The sequence below is a fragment of the Colobus angolensis genome, unplaced genomic scaffold, assembly GCF_000951035.1.
Source record: "Colobus angolensis palliatus isolate OR3802 unplaced genomic scaffold, Cang.pa_1.0 Scaffold503, whole genome shotgun sequence".
In the NCBI taxonomy this organism is placed as follows: Eukaryota; Metazoa; Chordata; class Mammalia; order Primates; family Cercopithecidae; genus Colobus; species Colobus angolensis.
Genome location: NW_012118522.1, coordinates 1,751,849 through 1,777,628, shown reverse-complemented (window position 1 = coordinate 1,777,628; position 25,780 = coordinate 1,751,849). Strand labels below are relative to the sequence as shown.

The 25,780-nt window shown below is 41.5% G+C and overlaps 1 protein-coding gene across 2 annotated transcripts in view; it reads right to left on the bottom strand.

Moving 5' to 3' along the window:
- Nucleotides 1–1,345: 1,345 nt before the first annotated feature.
- The window catches only part of LECT1 (leukocyte cell derived chemotaxin 1), a 36,876-nt gene continuing 12,441 nt past the window's right edge, over nt 1,346–25,780 (bottom strand). Inside the window, exons 4-7 of one of the 2 annotated variants that reach the window (XM_011960097.1) lie at nt 22,573–22,686; nt 11,268–11,421; nt 6,444–6,610; nt 1,346–1,867 (exon numbers count right to left, since the gene is read on the bottom strand). In XM_011960097.1, coding sequence (XP_011815487.1) covers nt 1,652–1,867; nt 6,444–6,610; nt 11,268–11,421; nt 22,573–22,686 — 651 coding nt within the window. In that variant the 3' untranslated portion in view covers nt 1,346–1,651. The remainder of the gene's footprint in view (nt 1,868–6,443; nt 6,611–11,267; nt 11,422–22,572; nt 22,687–25,780) is intronic. The other variant, XM_011960098.1, reaches the window with a different exon arrangement.

Below are 25,780 nucleotides of genomic sequence, written 5' to 3'. Positions count from 1 at the left end.
TTACTCAAAACTCCCTCTGCCTGGAATGCAAATCTCTCACCTTCACTTGGCTAACTCCTGCTCATCCTTGAAAATCTAGAGAGTAGGCATTCTCCAAGAAGCCCATTGCCTCCATCTTTATCAAGGCTTTGTCTGGTGTGCTGAACCCTTATTATCTGTATCTCTCATGAGACCATGTGCTCTTCTGGGCTGCGATCACTAAATCATTCTCTTTATTTTTAGAACCCAGTACAGGTTGCTGAGCCATGGGGGTGGGAGATGATATGCATAACCATTGGTGCATATTTCTTTAGTTAATAGAGTAACAACAGTTTTAAAGACTAAACATGTTAAATTCGTAGCTGTAGGAACTAGCTGCTTCCTGAGAACAGTGTGACCATTACATGTCATTACGGTGTCTTTCCTTCATCTCTTTTCTCCAGAGACCTAGGCTTGCTGGGTATTTCATTAAATGGAGGGATCTGAGTGTTCACCTGAAAACCAGGTTTTAAAAATTGTATCATTATAGACTTTAATTGGAAAATACCAGTATTAGGGATTTACTGTGGAATACACAGTAATAAGGTGTATTCTGAATATGAGAGTGTAGTGAGATCATGGCATCAAGACCTTTCTATCATTTCAGAATCCTGTGTTTTGGAAAACTTTTATTTTCCTTAGGAAATTTGTTTATCTCTCAAAAACTGTGGGATGCAAAACTGAAATGTCAAAAATATAAAATACCTGCTCATCTTCTTGATCTAATATTTCAATTTCTAAAGACAGTCCTTGTTCCTGAGAGACTTCCTTTATGTCATTATACATAAATAAGCTATTCCTCCTCAGTTGTATCTGCCAAGCAACACTGTCAGCCCTGTTACTAGGAGAGTAACTTATTGGTAATTGGACTACAGCCGCAGCCTGATTTGTACTACAAAGGTAAAAATCATTATGCTTCTTCATGCCCAGTGACCACTTACTGAAAACAGATTGAGAAAGGTGTGAAGACCTGTTTTTCGGAATGTCAATAAAGTCCTTCCTCCCCACAAGTCTGATTTATCGTTGACTGCATTTTTCTTTATCCTAGAGCTCTTTTCCTGGAGGTGACTCTTAACACAGGTCACATGCCAGTGCACTCAAATAATTCCCCATGAGCTTCCACATTGAGGCTAAAAATGTTCACTTTTAGATAGATTCCATTATATATCCTTTCCTTTTTATGTGTTTTTATCTGGGAATTCTGGGGGCACATTTACAAGAGGAAGAGCAAAAAAGATTAAGAACAATTGAAGAATTCTGTACAAATAACAATGACTTATTTTCATCATGACTTAAAGGAGCTCAAGTGTACAATTGAGATTTTTGACAAATTGTAAATTTTCATGTTTATTTTAAAATAGCTTTGGAAGATATAAGCAAGGGAAGACTTACGGCAAAGCAAAGCAAAAAATAACAAATAATAAAGGGGTTATGGCATTTTAGACTTGAACTACCCTTTCAGTACATTTGCACATACTAAAGTTCTGGAAAAAAATTCTGTTAAGAGTGTCAAGAATAACCACTCAGAGTGTAAAAATATTTTGTGGTCCCATCAGCATCAGCATGCCTTATGCTTCTTTGGTTGTCTCTTCAGCTAGTTCTTATTTTGCAGCACATGACACATGAAGTGATTTCACACCATGCCCAAGATGCGGGCCACCCACCAGCTACATGGCATGATGACTCTGCAGGCCGAACGGCAACCTTGATAATTATAAGGCCATGGGTAATAGCCCCCCAGGGGTTCACAGATCTTCTGGCAGTGGGTGTAGCTTCGCCTACATTCTATACAACAGATTCCTTCGTGATCCAGTCTAGGGTCGAATGTCATGCTTTCCCCTTCCTGCTGCTGTGAAATAAAAGATAATTATTTGTGATAACTGCATAATGAGGTCATAGCATGCATGTTATTTTTAAATTCTGAATTTTTCACTGCTACAAGATACTGTAATCTGCTGTAAAGAGTTTTGATCTTGTTTACCTGCTGTCATTCATAATTCCTTTTGACACCAAGGAATCTACACTTATCTCACCTGTCACTGACTAGAAAGTTGTTTTGTCTTTTAAAACGATATCCTGAAGTTTCTCCATGCCTTTAATGACCCATGGTTACCACTCAGTAGCTCAGCTTGTTTTAAGTAGGAAAGCAAGAAAGGAAGCATTATGATAAAAAGTAGCATTTCTGCCACTGCTAATTCTAAGTCAGTGGAATGCTTGTGACTTCTTGCAGTAATGGCTTCCAGGCTCTTTAGAAGCACATTTTGAAACTCATCAATCTAGGCTAAAGACAGATTTCAGTTCCAGTTACACTGGCTCTGAGAACACTGTCAAGTCATTTAGTTTCTCCTGCTTTCATTTCAGTAACAGAATGGGGATGTTATCTCTGTAGGGACAAAGGGGTCTCAGGAAAGGACTCCACAAAAACATGTAAAATTCAAGACCTTAAACTTTACCTTCTAGTTTTTTATGTAAGTATAGTTATATAAACACAAGATTATATTGAAGTAAAAATCTCCATCTTCACTGCTGGTGAGATTACAGAACTGGAAGGAACTCCCATCCTGCCAACCCTGCCCAGTTTACGTATCTGGTTTTCCTTTTGGGGGACTTCTAAGGGTAGAGATTGTGCATTATTTTTAATATGGTATTGAAGTACATTCCCAAGAAGCCCTTATCTTTAAATTCTTGATTCAATTTAAGCCTCTTTCCTAAAGTTAGCTGATTCTGGTGCTGAAACAAAAAGTCTTTAATCATAATTTGGGATGGGGAGGAAGTTATTAAAAATTTCAGCCAGGCACAGTGGCTCACGCCTGCAATCCCAGCACTTTGGGAGGCTGAGGCAGGTGGATCACCTGAGGTCAGGAGTTTGAGACCAGCCTGGCCAACATGGTGAAACCAACCCCATCTCTACTAAAAAATACAAAAAAATTAGCCAGGCATGGTTGGTGGACACCTGTAATTCCAGCTACGCGGGAGGCTGAGGTAGGAGAATCTTCTGAACCAGGAGGCGGAGGTTGAAGTGAGATTGTGCCATTGCACTCCAGCCTGGGTAACAAGAGTGAAACTGTCTTGAAAAAAAATTTCAAACATACTGGAGAGTAGAGGAAATTATATATTGAACACCAGTAGACTCATCTAGATTGGACAATTGCTAACCTATTGTCAAATTTGCTTTTCCCCTTCCTGCAACAGCAAAAGGTAGGGAAATAATGTCCATCAAAACAAAACTAGTATTTTAAAGTGAATTCTGAAGTGAGTTTAAAGAGAATTGGAGGAATTGTGACATTTCATCCATGAATAATTAGAATGTGCCCCCCAAAATAAGGATGTTTTCCTAAATTTACAACCAGATTGCCATTATCACAAAATTAACATGATCTGATACAACCTATATTCAAATTATGTCGTCAAAATATTTATTATCTTACTCTTAAAGCATTCGTTTTTTAATTCATCAGACTCTCTCTGCTCTTTGCCTTATTTCTTGAAGAGGTTAATCTGGGACAGCAAAAAGACAACCTCATTTATTTATTATGGGGCAGGGAGAGTTAAAAGGCCTGTCGGTTGAGGCACTTCCTTATCTGAGGGTCTGACAAAGTTTTAGGATTGAAAGGTTGGGAGGAAATCTCATGCTGTTACCCTAAGATACATTTTTTTAAAGGAATAACTGAAGGACTGAGATCATGGAGATAAATGCTTTGAAAACATTCCTGCTTAAAGTCCAACATATAATAAAGGAAAAAATTGATATAATTGGAGTTTTTCAAGGGATACAGGTCACTCAAGACTGGATCCAAGGCAAAGTCACATCCTGCCCATCTGTGAAGGGACTGATGCCCTCACCCCTTGAGCCAGATTCAGCCAGTCCAGCTCTCCAGGGAATAAACTATTAAATTTTGTTCATCTATTCAGATTCTTTTTTTTCTTCTTCAAGCTAAGGTAGTATTATGGTGTCCTGAATTTTATGATAAGCCTTTGGTTATTTAGAAAATACTTTTTGCTCCAAGGTTTTCTAAAGTATTTTTAAAATGATAAACTAGGAAATACAGTGGCAACACATGAAATGGTATTGGACTGAATAGGCTACATAGAAAAACGTGCAAATGACTTAGTATATGAAAAGATGCTCACCCTTACGCATAATTAAAGACAAGCAGGATAAACAACCAGGAGATAAAATTTACACCCAAGAGATTGGTGAAAGTTTTTTTTTTTTTAAGTTTGATAATAAGTGGGTCCTTCCATTACTGTTTGCAGACATATAGCTGATGTAATTTCTTGAAAGGCAATTTGGTATCCTCCATTAAAATGTAAATCTACTTCAATGCAGCAGACTCATGCTTCAGTATTTATGCTAAACATAGCCTTCCGTGTGTTAGCTGCACAATACTAATAGCTAACATTGAGCAAGTTACTGCTCACCTGTGTGTCCCAAGCCCTGTGCTAAGAGCTCCACCTGCGTTACCTTGATTTACTGTTGATAATCCTGTACAAATCCTGTAAGTCATGTACAAGATTGTATCCTGTAGCAGTATTTGCAAACAGCAAAAGGCAGGGAAATAATTTATAGTCATGAAAGCATAACTAAATTTCTGTACATTTATGTATACAATGAATTACTATTAAATGAATAGTAGTCATTAAATGAATGAGGTACTGTGTAGGAAAACAGTCTCCAAAATATTGTAACTGGAAAGAGAGCAAGGAAAAGTTTTGTGTTAAAACTTTTTTTGTGTTAAAAGTGTGTGTGCTTGTGTCTGTGTGTACTTAAGCAGAGACACTGGACAAATAGTCATTGTTAATAGGTTGCTTTGGGGAGGGTGTTTTGGGTGGAAGGAAAACACTTCATAATATATCTTTTGTACTGTTTTTTAAAAAATTTCTGCATGTATTTTTAAATTTTATTTATTTTTTAGTTGAAGTCTCGCTCTGTCACCCACACTGGAGTGCAGTGGCGCAGATTTGGCTCACTGCAACCTCGGTCTCCTGGGTTCAAGCAATTCTCCTACCTTAACCTCCCGAGTAGCTGGGACTACAGGTGCGCATCACTGTGCTGGCTAGTTTTTTGTATTTTTAGTAGAGATGGGGTTTCACCATGTTGGCCAGGCTGGTCTTGAACTCCTCACCTCAGATGAACTGCCCACCTCGGCCTCCCAAAGTGCTGGGATTACAGGTGTGAGCCACCGTGCCCAGCCCCTATTTTTTATTTTAAAAGCTAGCTACAAATAAATACTTATTCTACTTTTTCACTCCCTGAAAAGTATAATGGTAAATACTTTGTGGAAGATTTGAGTTTTTAGCACCTTCGTGTCATCCTCACAAACATCACTTTTTAGTGTTTCAGCCTAAAGCGTTTTACATCTAACTGTGGGTCTATCCTCTAACTGGACTGAGAGCCCCTGAGGGCAGAAGGTTCTCCTGACTGACTGTGCACAGAGCCTGGGAAAGAGCAGGTGCCTAAATGACTGTCTGTTGAATGAATGAATAAAGTGGATATAAAGGGGGAAGAATACTTCCATATGTTTCCTCCAGGGAGCACTCTAGGAAACATTTTCAAATAATCAAATTTCTGATATGAATTTGTTTTCATGAATTTGCCTATGACTGGAAAAAGAGAGCACAGAAAACAACTGAGTAAGGGTTACCAGCCAATCAGGATTTTACACTACAGAGGTAATGCTTGAGTGTTCTTACCCTTAATTATAAGCCTTACAACAGGCTGGGCGCAGTGGCTCACGCCTGTAATCCCAACAACACCTTGAGAGGCCGAGGCAGGTGGATCACCTGAGGTCAAGAGTTCGAGAACAGCCTGCCCAACATGGTGAAACCCTGTCTCTACCAAAAAAGAAAAATACAAAAAATTAGCCAGGCGTGGTGGCGGGCACCTGTAATCCCAGCTAGTTGGGAGTCTGAGGCAGGAGAATCGCTTGAACCTGGGAGGCGGAGGTTGCAGTGAAACAACAACAAGAAAAAAACTTTGCAACAAATGAAAATGTATTTTTAAAATAATTGAATAAAGTCTAAGTTGAATACCTAAATGCTCGTTTGAAACCACGTACAAACACCATTGCAGCACTATTGTTTTTTTGAGACGGAGTCTCGCCCTGTCACCCAGGCTGGAGTGCAGTGGCCCGATCTTGGCTCACTGCAACCTCTGCCTCCTGGATTCAAGCGATTCTCCTGCCTCAGCCTCCGGAGTAGCTGGGATTACAGGCATGTGCCACCACACCTGGCTAATTTTTTGTATTTTTAGTAGAGACAGGGTGTCATCATGTTGGCCAGGCTGGCCTCGAACTCCTGACCTCGTGATCCGCCCACCTCTGCCTCCCAAAGTGCTAGGATTACAGGCATTAAGCCACCGCACCCGGCCTTGGCACTATGTTTAATGCATTTGTCTAATCATGTCATAAAGCACCGGAACGCACGTGATAAGGATTATCAGGATTGAAGGCTTGTGAGTCCTCTTGAACACTGGGTCTGGTTTCATTATTCAGTCTTCCAGCGCTTGGATTGCCCTGTGGTCCACTGCGTGGTCTTTTAGTAGTAGTTGGAACAATTTTTCTTACCACTTCTCTTCTTTCCCTCTGGATTTCTACAAAAATTTCCATAAGTTAATCCCTTTATTTGAATAATTAAGGAAATTAGATCTGTGTTTATCAGGGTGAAAAACATAAGAAAAGGATATCAAAGTTTGTGCATAACCAGATGGTTTAAAATTTTTATACTGATGTTTGTAATAATAAAGCATGTTTTAGAGTCTTGGGCTAATAAACATACAGATGATTTGAATTTGGTTTTGTAATACTAATTGAGGACGACATTGTAAGATGGCCTGGCAAACCTCAACACCACCTCCCCGCTTTCTTTTGGTCTGCCTTCACTACTGGGACTGAGAAAGTAAAACACCACTCGTTTCCCCAGCTTCCTTTGTAATTAGAAGTGGCCAAGTGAGACATATCTGACCAGGGAGACATCAGCAGAATATGCTAGTGCAGTTTCTGGGAAGCCTTTTGCTTTCTCGGTAAAAGGGGACAGACAGGCTTGTCTGTCTTGTTTTTCCTTTCTTGAACACAGATGTGATATTTGGAGTTACAAGAGTCAATTTGTGACTATGAAGTGATAGGCACCATAAGCCAGCATGCTACAGGTAGTAAAATGGTAACTGGAAAGAGACTTGATGGTATCATTGAGTAGCAGATAGTGTCAAAAACCTCCTCTCTCTAGACTTCTGGCTACATGAAAAAATAAACCTGTGTTTGTTGAAACCACTGTTGATGAAATATTCTGTTAATTGTAGCCCTAAGTCTTCCTAATGGATTGACTATATCAGTATAAAGCTTTGCAGTTTGCAAGGGAAATATCTTGGTTTATTCTAGATATTTGGGATAGAAAAAGCAAATGCTTTTATATATGAGGGTATCAAGCCTCAGAAAGGCCAAGTGACTTGGCCAAGACCACAGAATGGTTGGCATAGCTAGGTGCCCAGCGTGAACACCCTGGGTCTGGTTTACCACGCAGCCTCATGGGTCCTGCAGTGGGGTGATGGCTGCCAGTTCACAAAAATACAGGCCAGGAGCGGTGGCTCACACCTGTAATCCCAGCACTTTGGGAGGCTGAGGTGGGTGGATCACCTGAGGTCAGGAGTTCAAGACGAGCCTGGTCAACATGGTGAAACTCCATCTCTACTAAAAATACAGTAATTAGCCGGGTGCAGTGGCAGGCACCTGTAATCCCAGCTACTCAGGAGGCTGAGACAGGAGAATCACTTGAACCCGGGTGGCAGAGGCTGCAGTAAGCCAAGATTGTGCCATTGCTCTCAAGCCTGGGTGACATGAGTGAAACTCCGTCTCAAAAAAAAGTAGAAAGTACCACACAGCTTGGATTTTGATGTCTCTCTGAGACCCAGTTTTGTTATCTGTAAAATGGGGATAATAATAGTATCTAATTCATAGGGTAGTGATAGGGTTAATGAGAATTTGTCTAAAGGTTTAAGCACAGTGTGTTGCATATAATAAGCACTGAACTATTAGGTGATGAGGATTATATCATGCTTTGTTATTTAGGAGAACTCAGATGTGCTCTAAAGCCATTGGTAGCTTCCACAGATAGCATGGTTGGAGAGGCACAAGTGAGACCTGGATTTGATCACAATTCTGCTTCATTTAACTAACTAAATGACCTTAGGCAAATTACTTACCTCTGTGAACCTTAGTTTCTTCATCTATAAAATGGGAATGAGTAGTTACCCCAACAGTTGTTGGCGAAGATTAAATGAGGACAAAGCGTAATGCTCTAGTGCCATGCCTGACACATAGAGCTCAGCAGGTGTCAACTCTCACCCTTCCCTTCTGGCCTGTGTACAGCTGTCATTCCCAGTGTCTCTAATAATACAGCTGTATGACACTGATGACCTGCTGGCTTCAAGATCCAAGGACATGGGCCACTGGACCCTGGAGTGTGGTGCTTTTATTAGAATTAGGTGGTAGGAAGCCTGGCATCATCAGAGGGGGACTTAGTTTCTTGATTGTATTTTTTTTTTTTTTTGAGACGGAGTCTCGCTCTATCACCCAGGCTGGAGTGCAGTGGCCGGATCTCGGCTCACTGCAAGCTTTGCCTCCCGGGTTTACACCATTCTCCTGCCTCAGCCTCCCGAGTAGCTGGGACTACAGGCGCCCGCCACCTCGCCTGCCTAGTTTTGTATTTTTTTTTTTTTCAGTAGAGACGGGGTTTCACCGTGTTAGCCAGGATGGTCTCGATCTCCTGACCTTGTGATCCGCCCATCTCGGCCTCCCAAAGTGCTGGGATTACAGGCTTGAGCCACCGTGCCCGGCCTCTTGATTGTATTGTAAAATATAACTGTAGTTATGAGAGATGGGGGGAGTCCATTTTTCCTATCTGCGATATTCCATTTTATGGATATATCAACATTTACCTTTCTAATCTGGGGGCATTGAGGTGTTTTCCACTTTTCTTGTGTACACAATATGTGTGATTCCTGTATGGATGTTGTGGTGATTGAATACGTAAAATGTGTTCATGCTATTGGGCTAGGAGAGACCAAACCACATCTTGAATGTGTAGGGAAGAAGCTCTTTCCCCAAGTGAGAAATTACTCATCATAACAGTTGTCTTAGCATTGCCGATAATGCTGTGTTCTGATCACCAATGCCCACCCCATGGCCCTGCAGTGGCATTTTCCATAGCACCTTGTATCATATTATACAATTTTCTTATTTTATTCTATTTTATTTTTTAATTTTTTTTAATTTTTTTTTTTTTTGAGATGGAGTCTCGCTCTGTCGCCCAGGCTGGAGCGCAGTGGCCGGATCTCAGCTCACTGCAAGCTCCACCTCCCAGGTTTACGCCATTCTCCTGCCTCAGCCTCCCGAGTAGCTGGGACTACAGGCGCCCGCCACCTCGCCCGGCTAGTTTTTTTTGTATTTTTTAGTAGAGACGGGGTTTCACCGTGTTAGCCAGGATGGTCTCGATCTTCTGACCTTATGATCCGCCCATCTCGGCCTCCCAAAGTGCTGGGATTACAGGCTTGAGCCACCGCGCCCGGCCTTCTTATTTTAATTTAGTGTTTATTTGCTGTCTCCCCTTGCTACAATGCAAAACTCCTTGAGGGCATGGGTTCTTGTCTATTCTATTCATGGATGCACCTCAAGTACCTACGACAAGTATATGGCACATACTAGGCCCTCATGAATGTCTGTCAAATGAGTGAATGAACTCTCTGGGTAAGAGGCTTGTCCTCAGTGTGATTAGGGAGAGCCCTAACTGGTAGCGCACTGCAGACTCTCGTCGTCAACTGGAAAAGGTGGGAGTTCCTGGGCGATGGAAAGTAAGACGGCCCACCCAGGTGGCGGCAGGTGTGGAACAGAAAGCCAGAACTTGGCAAGCCATCATAGAACTGTGAGTTGTGACCACCCACAGGAGCAAGAGCAGGAATGGCAACAGCACAGCCCATTTGGCAGCCCCTCTCCTGCCTGCTTCAGCCAGCCAGCCCGTGCTGACTGAGTTTGGAATTCTTTCTTACTGAGCCTGCGTATGGTCTCGAGCTCCTTCCCAGCCCACTGTGCCGGGCAGTTACTGCCAGTGGCTTGTCACTGAATCCTATTTGCCTCACCCAGGCTAGAGAGGAGCCATCTTCTCCAGCTTTAGGACAGAATGGGACTTGTGAACCATAAGAATAAGTTAGTCATGGCAGAATCAGAAACCTGTACTTCCTAAGCCTGGTGGGTATTTTTAAAAGTTGTAAAATATACATAATGAAATTTACCACGTTAACCATTTTTAAGTGTACATTCAGTGGCATGAAGTACATTCACATTGCTGTGCAATCATCACCACCATCTAGAACATGTTTCATCTTGCAAAACATGAAACTATTCCTATTAAACACTAACTGCCCTGTCTTTTCCCTGCGTGCCCACCAAGCTTAGTGGTTTTAAAGGCCTATATTTTCTTTATTTCCATGCTGCTCTCTGCTAGTCTTCCATAAAATCTTTCAGAAAACATTAGCCTATCTCAGCTGTGCTAGGAGAAAGGCCTTTTTTTCCCACACTTGAACCAGAGCTACAAAATAGGCCTTTGGGAGGCCAGTGTGGTGACTGCAGTAGAAATAGTGAGAGAACTTGGGGGACAGGAGAAACTCAGGAGGCAGAGCAAGGTCCACTGGGCTCACCTGCCCTACATCACCCAGAAATAGCTCAAAGATATGCTCCAGCCTAGCTGTGAACTCCAGGGAGTCTGCATTTATTTTCACTGGACTTGGAAGCTAATATTCAAGCTCTGAATTTGAGGAATCTCAGCCAATACCCACAGCAGCTTTTGGCTGTCCCATAATTCTAGATTTGAACACAATAAAGACTCGGCAGTATGACAGTTTCTTAGTCCCTTGATTCTATGCCTTAGAAATAAAAAAATGTAAAATTGGAAGGTGCAAACAACTGAGATTAAGGGGCAGAGCAGAAAGAAGTGAGTGTCATAAACAAAAGCTGCAGGTAATGCCTTGGCGTTGTCTTCCCGATCTGCCTCCTGTTAACCCTACTGCTCCCTCCCTTCCCTACAATAGTCATGGGCTATTTTCCTGCTTTCATCTCTCATGCTAATTACTGAGACACTGCCACATGCATCCTGATTTATCCTCCTTGTTACATGCTCAGGCCTTTGGAGGGGCTTGGAGGAACCTCACATGCATGAACAGGGAGAGTTGTAAACAGCATTAAGATAATTTAAAATGTTACCTTTTGGATAGGTTGGTTTAAGCCAGAAAATAGGAAGGTCGCCGCAGAGTTCTAACACCTTAGAACTCAAGAAGCTGTTGTCCTTCACAGGCTGATCTACAGCCACCCAGATAAGAGAATTTTCTTCATATTTGACTGGCATGATCTTGCCTTCCTGAAAGTAAAAACGATTGCATTTGAGCAAAGAGGACAGCGAAACATGCTGCATATTAAGAGTCACGTGTTGCTAAAAGGTTATTTTGCCTTATAAAAAATTAATGAGAATTCCGAGCGTGCGTGTGTACAGTCGTGCACTTTACGGTTCTAATCTCTTCTCTTTGTAGCTCTTTTCACAATATTCAGCACGCCTCCTCCTGTTGCCCTGCCTCTGGATAGCTGTACCATGTGAACCTAAGTACCCTGAGTTGAAGTGAAAATTACTTGATACCAACTTTGAGATTTAGGTTAATCTGATGTTTTTGATCAAAGATATTTTTTAGGAAAAGCAATTGAATGAACCCTGGAATCCTACAAAGGATAGAGGAAGCCTTCATTTGAAGTGAAAATCTTCTGGGGTTTTGTTCTGCAGCTTCTGAACAACAATGGAAAAAGCAAGTGATTGCCTCTTTAATGTCTTCGGTTCAAAGTATTATTTAACATAAACCATTTCTCCATTTCCCAGCTGTAACAACACATATTTCAGATGTTCCTTGCATCAAGCACACCACTGAGATTTCAAAGTTAAACCTTGGATTTTCTTCCACAGTGAGATGCTGAGAATGGTTTGATAACCCAGGAGACAAATTTATCTTGCCAGGTTGTTCCTTTCATGTATTTATTAGTTTGCAATAGCTTGGAGAAATTAAAATGTTTTCTCCTAATTTTTAGCTAAAAGCGGTACTTCATTTATGCTTTCTCCCTCAGGCTTATGGCTGCATTAAAACAACTTAAAGTTATTGGAGGAAGCTAACAGTCAGGTAATCCAGTTATTTACCTTAAATTAAATGGCTCCATCCAGGAAATGAATGCTCTTTGAGTACTGTAGCTTTTTAAAGTTATACAAAACTGATGAAAAATTTATGAAAGCAAGTGGTACATAAATCTACCCCATCTTAGTCTAAAGTGTGTGGGGAAGAGTGGGGTGATTGGGATAATGCATATAGATGCATCCTCCACGCTAAGAATGTTAAATAAATCTTGAAGTATGTACTTTCGGTTGCCTACCCAATCTCCTTCCTCCCTCACCTGCCTTGTAACATAGTCCTTTTATTGGACGCAGCAATGAGCCCAGCCCCAGGAGAGACACTTGCTTTCTCTAGTTCTCCAGCAATCCGGGGTGCCCAGGTGACCAGTGCTAGCCAGTGAGATCCAAAGTATGCTAAGGCCCTGGGAGGCCTGCTTTTCCTGATTAAAGGGAAGTTGTGGTTGGCATTGCTCAACCTCTTTTTTCCTGACATTTTTACTTGAATGCCAACTAAGGAAGTCAGGAAGAGGTTGAGCAGTGGCAACCATGATTGTAGCTGGAAGGCAAGATTTTTAAAAATCACAGAAATGCTGGCCACCGAGCCAATGCCTGCAGCCACCTGCCTCCGCATTGCTTACTGTGGAGAAAAACAGATCCCAGTTTGTGTAAGTTACTCTAAGGGTAGTTTACTGCTACTGACAGCCAAACATACTCCTAATTCACACAAATGTATTGTCTGAATTTGTTTCTGTTCACTAGGGGATCCATTATGCATGACATAAACAACTGAAACACACGACAAATAATCTACTCTTTGGCCTAAGAATCAGATGCAGACAAAGATTTAAATATAAAAGCATTCACTATCATGGCGAATTTATTTACCATGATAAATAATGGTATTTAAAAATAGTTATTTTTAATTGTTATTATTTGAAGTAATGAAAAATTGAAGATACCTGAAGTATTTAAGAATAAAAGACTTAAAAGTATAATCATATGATAAAGCATTATGTCCATTATAATCTACATTTTAGAAGAACTAAAGTTATGACAATAATAAGCCATACAACAGTATAATTTCACTTATGGAAAGACTATCACTGTCTTTCTCTCTCACACACACACACACACACACACACACACACACCGGAGAAAATTCACCAAAACGTTAGCATTAGCTTTTTGTGAATTATATAATTGTATGTAATTTTATTATCTATACTTTTTTCCCTAAGATGTCCCAGTATTGAACCATTTGTACAGCCCTGAAATAAACCTTACCTTGTCATGACATGTTACTTATTCAACATATTGCTATATTCCTTTTACTAATATTTTAGTTAAGATTCTTACACCTATTTTCTTTTTAATTTTTGTGGATCTGCACTAGATACATACTTATGGGTTACCTAAGATATTTTGATACCAGCATGCAATGCATAATTACCACATGAGGGTAATTACTGCAAGCATTTATTCTTTGTTTCAAACAATTCAGTTATACTCTTAGTTTTTTTTTAATGTACAATTATTTTTTACTACAGTCTCCCTGCTGTGCTAGCAAATACTAGGTCTTATTTAGTTTTTCTATTTTTTGTTCTTTATAACTATTTTTTGTGCCCATTACCATCCTCCCTTCCCCCAACCATTCCAGCCTCTGGTGATCATCCTTCTACTCTCTATCTCCATGAATTCAACGGTTTTAATTTTTTTAAATTATACTTTAAATTCTGGGATACATATGCAGAACATGCAGGTTTGTTACATAGGTATACACATGCCATGGTGGTTTGCTGCACCCATCAACTCGTCATCTACATTAGATATTTCTCCTAATGCTCTTCCTCCCCTAGCCCCCCACTCCCTGACAGGCCCCGGTGTGTGATGTTCCCCACCCTGTGTCCATGTGTTCTCATTATTCAACTCCTACTTATGAGTGAGAACATGTGGCGTTTGGTTTTCTGTTCCTGTGTTACTTTGCTGAGAATGATGGTTTCCAGCTTCATCCGTGTCCCTGCAAAGGACATGAACTCATCGTTTTTATGTCTGCGTAGTATTCCATGGTATACATGTGCCACATTTTCTTTATCCAGTCTATCATTGATGGGCATTTGGGTTGGTCCCAAGTCTTTGCTATTGTGAATAGTGCTGCAGTAAGCATACGTATGCATGTGTCTTTATAGTAGAATGATTTATAATCCTTTGGGTATATACCTAGTAGTGGGATTGCTGGGTCAAATGGTATTTCTGGTTCTAGATCTTCGAGGAATCACCAGACTGTCTTCCACAATGGTTAAACTAATTTACAGTCCCATCAACAGTGTAAAAGCATTCCTATTCCTCCACATCCTCTCCAGCATCTGTTGTTTCCTGATTTTTTAATGGTTGCCATTCTAACTGGCATGAGATGGTATCTCATTGTGGTTTTGATTTGCATTTCTGTAATGACCAGTGATTATGAACTTGTTTTCATATGTTTGTTGGCCACATAAATGTCTTCTTTTGAGAAGTGTCTGTTCATATCCTTCACCCACTTTTTGATGGGGTTGTTTCTTTCTTGTGAATTTGTTTAAGTTCCTTGTAGATTCTGGATATTAGCCCTTTGTCAGATGGATAGGTAGCAAAAATTTGTTCTCCTATTCTGTAGGTTGGCTGTTGACTTTGATGATAGTTTCTTTTGCTATGCAGAAGTTCTTTAATTTAATTAGATCCCATTTGCCAATTTTGGCTTTTGTTGCTATTGCTTTTGGTATTTTAGTCATGAAGTCTTTGCCCATGCCTATGTCCTGAATGGTATTGCCTAGGTTTTCTTCTAGGGTTTTTATGATTTTAGGACTTACATTTAAGTCTTTAATCCATCTTGAGTTAATTTTTGTACAAGGTGTAAGGAAGGGGTCCAGTTTCAGTTTTCTGCATATGGCTAGCCAGTTTTCCCAAGATCATTTATTAAATAGGGAATCCTTTCCCCATTGCTTGTTTTTGTCAGTTTTGTCAAAGATCTGATGGTTGTAGATGTATGGCAGTATTTCTGAGGCCTCTGTTCTGTTCCATTGGTCCATATATCTGTTTTGGTACCAGTACCAGGCTGTTTTGGTTACTATAGCCTTGTAGTATAGTTTGAAGTCAGGTAGCATGATGCCTCCAGCTTTGTTCTTTTTGCTTATGATTGTCTTGGCTATACGGGCTCTTTTTCAGTTCCATATGAAATTTAAAGTAGTTTTTTCTAATTCTGTGAAGAAAGTCAGTAGTAGCTTGATGGGGATAGCATTGAATCTATAAATTATTTTGGGCAATATGGCCATTTTCACAACATTGATTCTTCCTATCCATGAGCGTGGAATGTTTTTCCATTTGTTTGTGTTCTCTCTTATTTCCTTGAGCAGTGGTTTGTAGTTCTCCTTGAAGAGGTCCTTCACATCCCTTGTGAGTTGTATTCCTAGGCATTTTATTCTCTTTGTAGCAATCGTGAATGAGAGTTCACTCATGATTTGGCTCTCTAGTATTGGTATATAGGAATGCTTGTAATTTTTGCACATTGATTTTGTATCCTGAGACTTTGCTGAAATTGCTTATCAGCTTAAAGAGATTTTGTGCTGAGGCGATGGTGTTTTCTAAATATACAATCATGTAATCTGCACAACGAGACAATTTGACGTCCTCTCCTCCTATTAGAATACTCTTTATTTCTTTCTCTTGCCTGATTGCCCTAGCCAGAACTTCCAACACTATGGTGAATAGGAGTGGTGAGAGAGGGCATCCTTGTCTTGTGCTGGTTTTCAAAGTGAATGCTTCCAGTTTTTGCCCATTCACTATGATATTGGCTGTGGGTTTGTCATAAATAGCTCTTATTATTTTGAGATACCATCAATACCTAGTTTATTGAAGGTTTTTAGCATGAAGCGGTGTTAAATTTTATTGAAGACCTTTTCTGCATCTATTGAGATAATCATGTGGTTTTTGTCATTGGTACTGTTTAGGTGATGGATTATGTTGATTGATTTGTGTATGTTGAACCAGGCTTGCATCCCAGGGATGAAGCCGACTTGATCGTTGTGGATAAGCTTTTTGATCTGCTGCTGGATTCAGTTTGCCAGTATTTTATTGAGGATTTTTGCATTGATATTCATCAGGGATATTGGCCTGAAATTTTCTTTTTTTGTTGTGTCTCTGCCAGGTTTTAGTATCAGAATGATGCTGGTCTCATCAAATGAGTTAGGGAGGAGTCCCTCTTTTTGTATTGTTTGGAATAGTTTCAGAAGGAATGGTACCAGCTCCTCTTTGTACCTCTGGTAGAATTTGGCTGTGAATATGTCTGCTCTTGGACTTTTTTTGGGTGGTAGGCTATTAATTACTGCCTCAGTTTCAGACCTTGCTATTCGACTTCTTCCTGGTTTAGTCTTGGGAGGGTGTATGTGTCCAGGAATTTACCCATTTCTTCTAAATTTTCTAGTTTATTTGTGTAGAGGTGTTTATAGTATGGTAGTTTGTATTTCTGTGGGATCAGTGGTGATATCCCTCTTACCATTTTTTATTGTGTCTATTTGATTCTTCTCTCTTTTCTTCTTTATTATTCTGGCTAATGGTCTATCTATTTTGTTAATCTTTTCAAAAAACCAGCTCCTGGATTCAATGATTTTTGGAAGGGTTTTTCATATCTCTATCTCCTTCAGTTCTGCTCTGATCTTAGTTATTTCTTGTCTTCTGCTAGCTTTTGAATTTGTTCACTCTTGCTTCTCTAGTTCTTTTTAATTGTGATGTTAGGGTGTCGATTTTAGATCTTTCCTGCTTTCTCCTGTGGGCATTTAGTGCTATAAATTTCCCTCTCAACACTGCTTGAGGTGTGTCCCAGAGATTCTGGTACATTGTGTTTTTGTTCTCATTGATTTCAAAGGACATCTTTCTTTCTGCCTTCATTTCGTTATTTACCCAGTAGTCATTCAAGAGCAGGTTGTTCAATTTCCATGTAGTTGTGCAGTTTTGAGTGAGCTTCTTAATCCTGAGTTCTAATTTGATTGTACTGTGGTCTGAGAGACTGTTATGATTTCTGTTCTTTTGCATTTGCTGAGGAGTGCTTTTCTTCCAATTATGTGTTCAATTTTAGAATAATTGCGATGTGGTGCTGAGAAGAATGTATATTCTGTTGATTTGGGGTGGAGAGTTCTGTATATGTCTATTAGGTCTGCTTGGTCCAGAGCTGAGTTCAAGTCCTGAATATCCTTGTTAATTTTCTGTCTCATTGATCTGTCTAATATTGAAAGTGGGGTGTTAAAGTCTCCCACTATTATTATGTGGGAGTCTAAGTCTCTTTGTAGGTCTCTAAGAAACTTGCTTTATGGATCTGGGTGCTCCTATATTGGGTGCATATATATTTAGGATAGTTAGCTCTTCTCATTGCATTGATCCTTTTACCATTATGTAATGCCCTTCTTTGTCTTTTTTGATCTTTGTTGGTTTAGTCTGTTTTATCAGAGACTAGGATTGCAACCCCTGCTTTTTTTTGCTTTCCATTTGCTTGGTAAATATTCCTCCATCCCTTTATTTTGAGCCTATGTGTGTCTTTGCATGTGAGATGGGTCTCCTGAATACAGCACACCGATGGGTCTGGACTCTATCCAATTTGCCTGTCTGTGTCTTTTAATTGTGGAATTTAGCTCATTTACATTTAAAGTTAATATTGTTGTGTGTGAATTTGATCCTATCATTCTGATGCTAGCTGGTTATTTTGCCCGTTAGTTGATGCAGTTTCTTCGTAGTGTTGATGATCTTTACAGTTTGGTATGTTTTTGCAGTGGCTGGTACTGGTTTTTCTTTTCCATATTTAGTGCTTCCTCCAGGAGCTCATCTAGGGCAGGCCTGGTGGTGACAAAATCTCTCAGCATTAGCTTGTCTGTAAAGGATTTTATTTCTCCTTTGCTTATGAGGCTTAGTTTGGCTGGATATGAAATTCTGGGTTGAAAATTCTTTTCTTTAAGAGGTTGAATATTGACCCGCACTCTCTTCTGGCTTGTAGGGTTTCTGCCAATAGATCCACTGTTAATTTGATGGGCCTCCCTTTGTGGGTAACTTGACCTTTCTCTCTGACTGCTCTTAACATTTTTTCCTTCATTTCAACCTTGGTGAATCTGACGATTATGTGTCTTTGGGTTGCTTTTCTCGAGGAGTATCTTTGTGGTGTTCTCTGTATTTCTTGAATTTGAATGTTGGCCTGTCTTGCTAGGTTGGGGAAGTTCTCCTGGATAATATCATGAAGAGTGTTTCCCAACTTGGTTCCATTCTCCCTGTCACATTCAGGTACACCAATGAAACATAGGTTTGGTCTTTTCACATAGTCCCTTATTTCTTGGAGGCTTTGTTCATTCCTTTTCATTCTTTTTTATCTAATCTCATCTTCATGCTGTATTTCATTAAGTTGATCTTCAATCTTGGATATCCTTTCTTCCGCTTAATGGATTTGGCTATTGATACTTGTGTATGGTTCACGAAGTTCTCGTGCTGTGTTTTTCAGCTCCATCAGATCATTTAATTTCTTCTCTAAACTGGTTATTCTAGTTAGCAATTCCTCTAACCTTTTTTCAAGGTTCTTGGCTTCCTTGCATTGGGTTAGAGCATGCTCCTTTAGCTCAGAGGAGTTTGTTGTTACCTACCTTCTGAAGTCTACTTCTGTCAATTCGTCAAACTTGTTCTCTGTCCAGATTTGGATTTGTTCCCTTGCTGGCAAGGAGTTGTGATCCTTTGGAGGAGAAGAGGCGTTCTGGTTTCTGGAATTTTTAGCCTTTTTGCACTGGTTTTTCCTTGATGTTGGTGACCTTCGGATGGGGTTTCTGTGTGGATATCCTTTTTGGTGATATTGATGCTATTCCTTTCTGTTTGTTAGTTTGCCTTCTAACAGTCAAGCCCCTCTGCTGCAGGTCTGCTGGAGTTTGCTGAGGTCCACTCCAGACACTGTATGCCTGGGTATCACCAGCAGAGGCTGCAGAACAGCAAAAATTCCTGCCTGTTCCTTCCTCTGAAAGCTTTGTCCCAGAGGGGCACCCACCAGGTGCCAGCCAGAGCTCTCCTGTACGAGGTGTCTGTCATTCCCTGCTGGGAGGTGTCTCCCAGTCAGGAGGCATGGGGGATCAGGGACCCACTTGAGGAGGCAGTCTGTCCCTTAGCCAAGCTTGAGTGCTGGGCTCGGAGATCCACTGCTCTCTTCAGAGCCAGCAGGCAGGAACGTTTAAGTCTGCTGAAGCTGTGCCCATAGCTGCCCCTTCCCCCAGGTGCTTTGTCCTAGGGAGATAGGAGTTTTATCTATAAGCCCCTGACTGGGGCTGCTGCCTTTCTTTCAGAGATGCACTGCTGGGAGGGGAGGAATCTAGAGAGGCAGTCTGGCTACAGCCGCTTTGAAAAGCTGCAGTGGGCTCCGCCCAGTTTGAACTTCCTGGCGACTTTGTTTACACTGTGAGGGGAAAACCGCCTACTCAAGCCTCAGTAATGGTGGATGCCCCTCCCCCCACCAAGCTCAAGTGTCCCAGGTCCACTTCAGACTGCTGTGCTGGCAGCAAGAATTTCAAGCCAGTGGATCTAAGCTTGCTGGGCTCCATGGGGGTGGGATCCGCTGAGGTAGACCACTTGGCTCCCTGGCTTCAGCCCCCTTTCCAGGGGAGTGAATGGCTCTGTCGTGCTGGCGTTCCTGGCCCCACAGGGGTATGAAGAAAAACTCCTGCAGCTAGCTTGGTGTCTTTCCAAATGGCCACCCAGTTGAAACCCAGGGCCCTGGTGGTGTAGGCACCCAAGGGAATCTCCTGGTCTACAGGTTGCAAAGGTCATGGGAAAAGCATAGTATCTGGGCTGGAAGGCACTGTTCCTCATGGCATGGTCCCTCATAACTTCCCTTGGCTAGGGGAGGGAGTTAGTTCCCCAACCTCTTGAGCTTCCTGGGTGAGGTAATGCCCCGCCCTGCTTTGGCTTGCCCTCTGTGGGCTGCACCCACTGTCTAGCCACTCCCAGTGAGATGAGCCAGGTACCTCAGTTGGAAATGCAGAAATCACCCACCTTCTGTGTTGATCATGCTAGAAGCTGCAGAGTGGAGCTGTTCCTATTTGGCCATCTCTATATATACTTTTATGTCTCTCTCAAATTTCCTACAGTAACAAAGTATTTTTTTAAAAAAAATCAGGGAAAACTATATTTAAAAACCCAGAAAATATACTGCAAACTTATGATTAAATCTGGGTCAGCCATTGTTGGGGAATTGGTCCTTGTAGAAGGCAGGAGAGAACAAGTTCTGGGTCCATTTATAGGGAAAATGGCAAGGATTATAGTTCACTGAAGTCTTCATGACAGAAACTGAGGGATATGACTATAAGAAATGGTAATGCAATAAGAGAAGCTCAAGGGTCAGAACAAAGGAGGTCTTGGTCCCATTTTTATACTTGGTATAACATATTTGCACCGAGAAGATGGCCTTTGATTCTGAACAGCGCAGCTCATAAGGAACCAGCTGGAACACCATCAGGAGAGAATGACCAGAGCAAGGAAGGTCTGGAATACATCTCACAGGATGGATGGGAAACAGAGTAGAAAAGAGAAAACAGAGGAATGGTAGCCAGCTTTACAAACTCACAGGTTTGTTTTTTAGCTTTTGTTTTGTTCTGTTTTGAGACACCGCCTGCAGCTGCTCCTATGGGGGCAAACAATCAGGCAGTTTCCAGGCACCTTTGCTTACCCATAGTTTTCCTCTTTTGCCTTGAGGGAGCTGATACTTGCTTTACCTCCCTCTCAGGGATACTGGGAGTATCAAAGATGATCATAATAAAATTAACAATGAACAGCAGCCATCTGTCAACCATCAAGTAGATTCAGGGCCATGGATACTGTATGCATACCCCCAGCTTGCAGATGACAATATCCATAGGGAGTATGAGAGCTGGGATGTAAATCTACGTTTTTCTGACTTCAAAGCCCATTTTCTCTCCACCCTCTCCTGCCACAACTCAAATAAAAGACAATAATCAATGAGACCACTTTGTAAGCCCTAAACCACCATTAAAAGTAAGGTATTATTGTTAAATGTGTCTTTAGAACACTGTATGCAATTCCTAAAGTAAATTTTTTAAAAAATCAAGCTCAAAGGCAAGTTATTAATAATAAATGAAAGAAACATGTTTTAAAAACTCACAGGTTTGACACATAGAAAAGGAATTGGATATACGTTGTATAGCTTCAATGGGCTGAGCCTGAGACAGTGGGAAGAAGTTGTAGGAGGAGCTATCTCAGCTTAATGTAGGGCAAAACAATTAGAACCACCCTCAGTGAAGCTGGCTGGCGTTGGGGTGGGGGATGAGTGCCCTGTGGCTGCTTTCCAGTGGAGGCTGTGTGATCTGCTATCATGGGTCTCTTTAATGAAGACTCTATCTTGTGGAGTCCTTTGTCTTTATTGTGGAGTCTCTTTTGTTTATTTTTTTGTTTTTTGGTTTTTGTGTTGTTTTTTTGGGAGATAGGGTCTCATTCTGATGCACAGCCTGGAGTACAGTGGTGCAATCTTAGCTCCCTGCAGCCTCAATCTCCTGGGCTCAAGTGATCCTCCCACCTCTGCCTCCTGAGTAGCTGGGACTACAGGCACGCACCACCACGGCCAGCTAATTTTTTGTGTTTTTAGTAAACACAGGGTTTTGCTGTGTTGTCAAGGCTTGTCTCGAATTCCTGGCCTCAGATGAACTGCCCACCTCGACCTCCCAAAGTGCTGGGATTACCAGTGTAAGCCACCATGCCTGCCTCTGTTGAGGAGTCTTAACCACAGACCAGATAGTTTCCTAACCGCAGGCAAATAAGGCCATATGAGCACCCAGCCCCTTTATGCACTTTAAAATGCAGCTTCCCAAAACGTTTAAATATGCTATATCACGTGAGAAGAATCCCTTGACCCCAGTAGGACAAAAACAGTTTAAATTCCTTTGGCAGAGAAGAAATAGAATTTACGATCTAGTCATGAACCTATCCAGATACTAGAAACCAAAAGGGTTGTGCCTTTAGGCTGGGCGTGATGGCTCACTCCTGTAATCCCAGCACTTTGGGAGGCTGAGGCGGGCAGATCACTTGAGGCCAGGAGTTCAAGAAGAGCCTGGCCAACATGGTGAAAGCCCGTATCTACTAAAAATACAAGTTAGTTGGACATGGTGGTGTGCCTGTAGTCCCAGCTACTTGGAAAGCTGAGACAGGAGAATTGGATGCAGTGAGCCAAAAGCGCCACTGCATTCCAGAGTGAGACTCTGTCTCAATAAAAATAAAAATAAAAACAAAAAATAAAAACCGAAAGGGTTGTGCCTTCAAGCAATGTTTGCCAAGCAGTCTCACTGTCTCAGGCATGTTGGTACCCACCAGTTCGGAGGAGATGCTCTGTTTGGTCACGGCGCCCACCTCAGGAATACGAGCCTTCACTTGCGCTTTAATGTAGCACTTCTCTCCTCCAGCAAAACGAATTCCTGTGATGCCCTATGAAACAGAAGTGTATCCATCTATCTATCCATTTGTTCATTTATTCCATTTATTGAGTGTCTACTGTGTTCCACATGCTGTTCTGGGTGCTGGGGATAGGGATGAACAAAAGAGATGGAACTGCCCTGATGGAACTTACCTTGTAGCATTATTTACCAATAATAAAAACAGCCGAGCAGCCGGGCGCGGTAGCTCACGCCTGTAATCTCAGCACTTTGGGAGGCCAAGGCGGGTGGATCACGAGGTCAGGAGATCAAGACCATCCTGGCTAACACGGTGAAACCCCGTCTCTACTGAAAAATACAAAAAACTAGCCGGGCGAGGTGGTGGGCGCCTGTAGTCCCAGCTACTCAGGAGGCTGAGGCAGGAGAATGGCGTGAACCTGGGAGGCGGAGCTTGCAGTGCGCCAAGATCGCGCCACTGTGCTCCAGCCTGGGCGACAGAGCCAGACTCCGTCTCAAAACAAAAACAAAAAAACAAAAACAGCCGGGCACGGTGGCTCATGCCACCAGAACTTTGGGAGGCCAAGGCGGGCAGATCACCTGAGGTCAGGAGTTTGAGACCAGCCTGGTCACCATGGTGAAACCCTGTAAAAATACAAAAATTAGGCGGGTGTGGTAGCGAGCTCCTGTAACCCCAGCTATTTGGGAGGCTGAGGCGGGAGAATCTCTTGAACCTGGGAGGCAGAGATTGCAGAGAGCCAAGATAGCCACTGCACTCCAGCCTGGGTGACAGAACAAGTCTCTGTCTCAAAAAAAAAAAAAACAGAAACAAACAAACAAAAACAGAGATAAAGTCAGGTAATAACTGTTATGAAGAAAAATAAGACAGGAATAATGAGGTGGTAATTTAGACAGCATATTCAGGTGACTCAGTGAGGGGATGATATTTGAGCTGGGACAGAGTATGTTAGTTATTCCATCTATATTCACAAGCTCAGATGAAATGCCACCTTCTCCATGCAGCCTTCTCCAAACATCTCAGCCTAAGCAGCTATCTTTCCTCTGCTTTCCCATAAGTCCTCCCCTCTTCATTCCTCAACTGGGATAACTACTCAACTATACATAGCCTACTTAGTTATAAGCTTCTTGAGATCAGTATTGGAATCTTTTTTGTTTTCTTTTTTGGTGACCTCACAAAGGTTCTCGAAAGATGTTGGTCAAATTAATTAATTCTATGAATTCAGAATTTTCCTAAGTTACTGAGCCCAGAGTAAACAGTAAAACTTTTTACAGCACCTGGTCCTGAACTTTCCTTCTATACCTTACCCAAGGACTTGGATTTTTTTTTTTTTTTTGTCTCCTGAGAGATATAAACAATATCTTCTCTTGGTCTGCCTAAGACCTGCCTCAAGGGAAGCATCAACCTCAAAGCTCCAGTCTTGGCTGACAGCACAGCCCCGGTTCTACACACAGAGGACATGATGGGTAACAGGATGTTCTGTCCCAAGAATGTTTACTCTCCTCCTGCTGCTGTTAGTTTCAGGAGTAGTGAACCTAAAATAATATTAAAGGCCTACAATTTTTATGGTGTAATAATGGAGATACTAGCACAAATCTGAACCTTATCAGTCCTCTGTTGAGTTGAGGCAAGTGTTGGGATGATATAGAAATGGTACCAGGGCCAGTGACAAGGAATTGGGGAAGAAAACGCTTAAAATCTAGGGATCCTGGCTCAAGATTCAGCCCTTTACAATGAAGAAGAAAATTAAATGTAAGTCATGCTGGAGGGGATTCATGGATAGCTCTACCTTATGCAGTCACAGAGCCAGGAGTCCTACAGAAGCTGGTGAGTAAAGGACTGCAGAACACAGAAGAAAAGACGCATTCTTCCTCAAGCTCTTTATTATTTTTCTTGTGGCTTAATTTATCATGTATACATATGTAACTCATTTCACCTATTTCTCCCAGCACTACTGCTCACTCGGAGAGAGACAGGGGCATTATCCCCACTTTACGGAAGAGGACGAACTCTGAGGCTTACTGCTGAGGCTTGGCTCTCACTGCACCGGAATTCACTGGAGAGGGTTTAAGAACACAGATGTCTGTGCCCCTTCCCAGAGATTCCCATTTGATTGGTTTGCTTTGGGGCCCAGGTAGTCGTAAAAACTCCCCAGGTGTTTATAATTTAAAGGGTTGATGCCAGGGTTGAAGACTACCATATGAAAGAGAAAGGTGTTCAAGGTAACAAAGCTTTTGAAATGATTGCAATAACCTTTGGACCCAAGTTTCTTTTTATCAGTGGTTCACAAACCTTCCCTTGTATCAAAAATCCCCTGGGTCCCCAGCAAAACTTCAGAAAAGTCTTCATTAACAACCACACCTTAAGCCACCAAGGAAAATCACAGACACCACTGATGCTGTTTACAGCTAAAAAAAAAAAAAAAAAATCATACAGAGACTGTACTACTGCATGCACCCAGAATCAAAGCCTAAGTGCCCTACCTACCCAACACCAAAAGTCCACCCCATGAAAGCAAATTTAAAAAACTGTAATAAGCAACTATTACATCAGATGCACAGATATCAACGCAAGGACACAGGAAGCATGAAAAAGCCATAAAATATGACACTTCCAGAGGAATACAATAATTCTCCAGCAACAGATCGCAATCAAAAACAAATGTATTAAATCCCAGAAAAAAATTTAAATATTGATATTAAAGAAGCTCCATGAGATACAAGAGAATACTGAAAAACATGACAAATCAGAAAGAAAATTTAGGATTGAGAAATTTAATATGAATATGAATGAGAAATTTAATAAGGAGATGTATATTATAAAAAAGAACCAAATAGAAATTATGGAACTGAAAAATTCATTGAATTAAATACAATATACACTTAAAAGATTCAACAATAGAGGCCAGGCACAGTGGCTCACGCCTGTAATCCCAGCACTTTGGGAGGCCAAGGTGGGTGGATCACCTGAGGTCAGGAGTTCGAGACCAGCCTGGGTCTCTACTGAAAATACAATAAAACCTAAAAATACAAAAAATAGCTGGCCATGGTGGCGGGTGCCTGTAATCCCAGCAACTCAGGAGGCTGAGGCAGGAGAATCACTTGAACCCGGGAGGCAGAGGCTGCAGTGA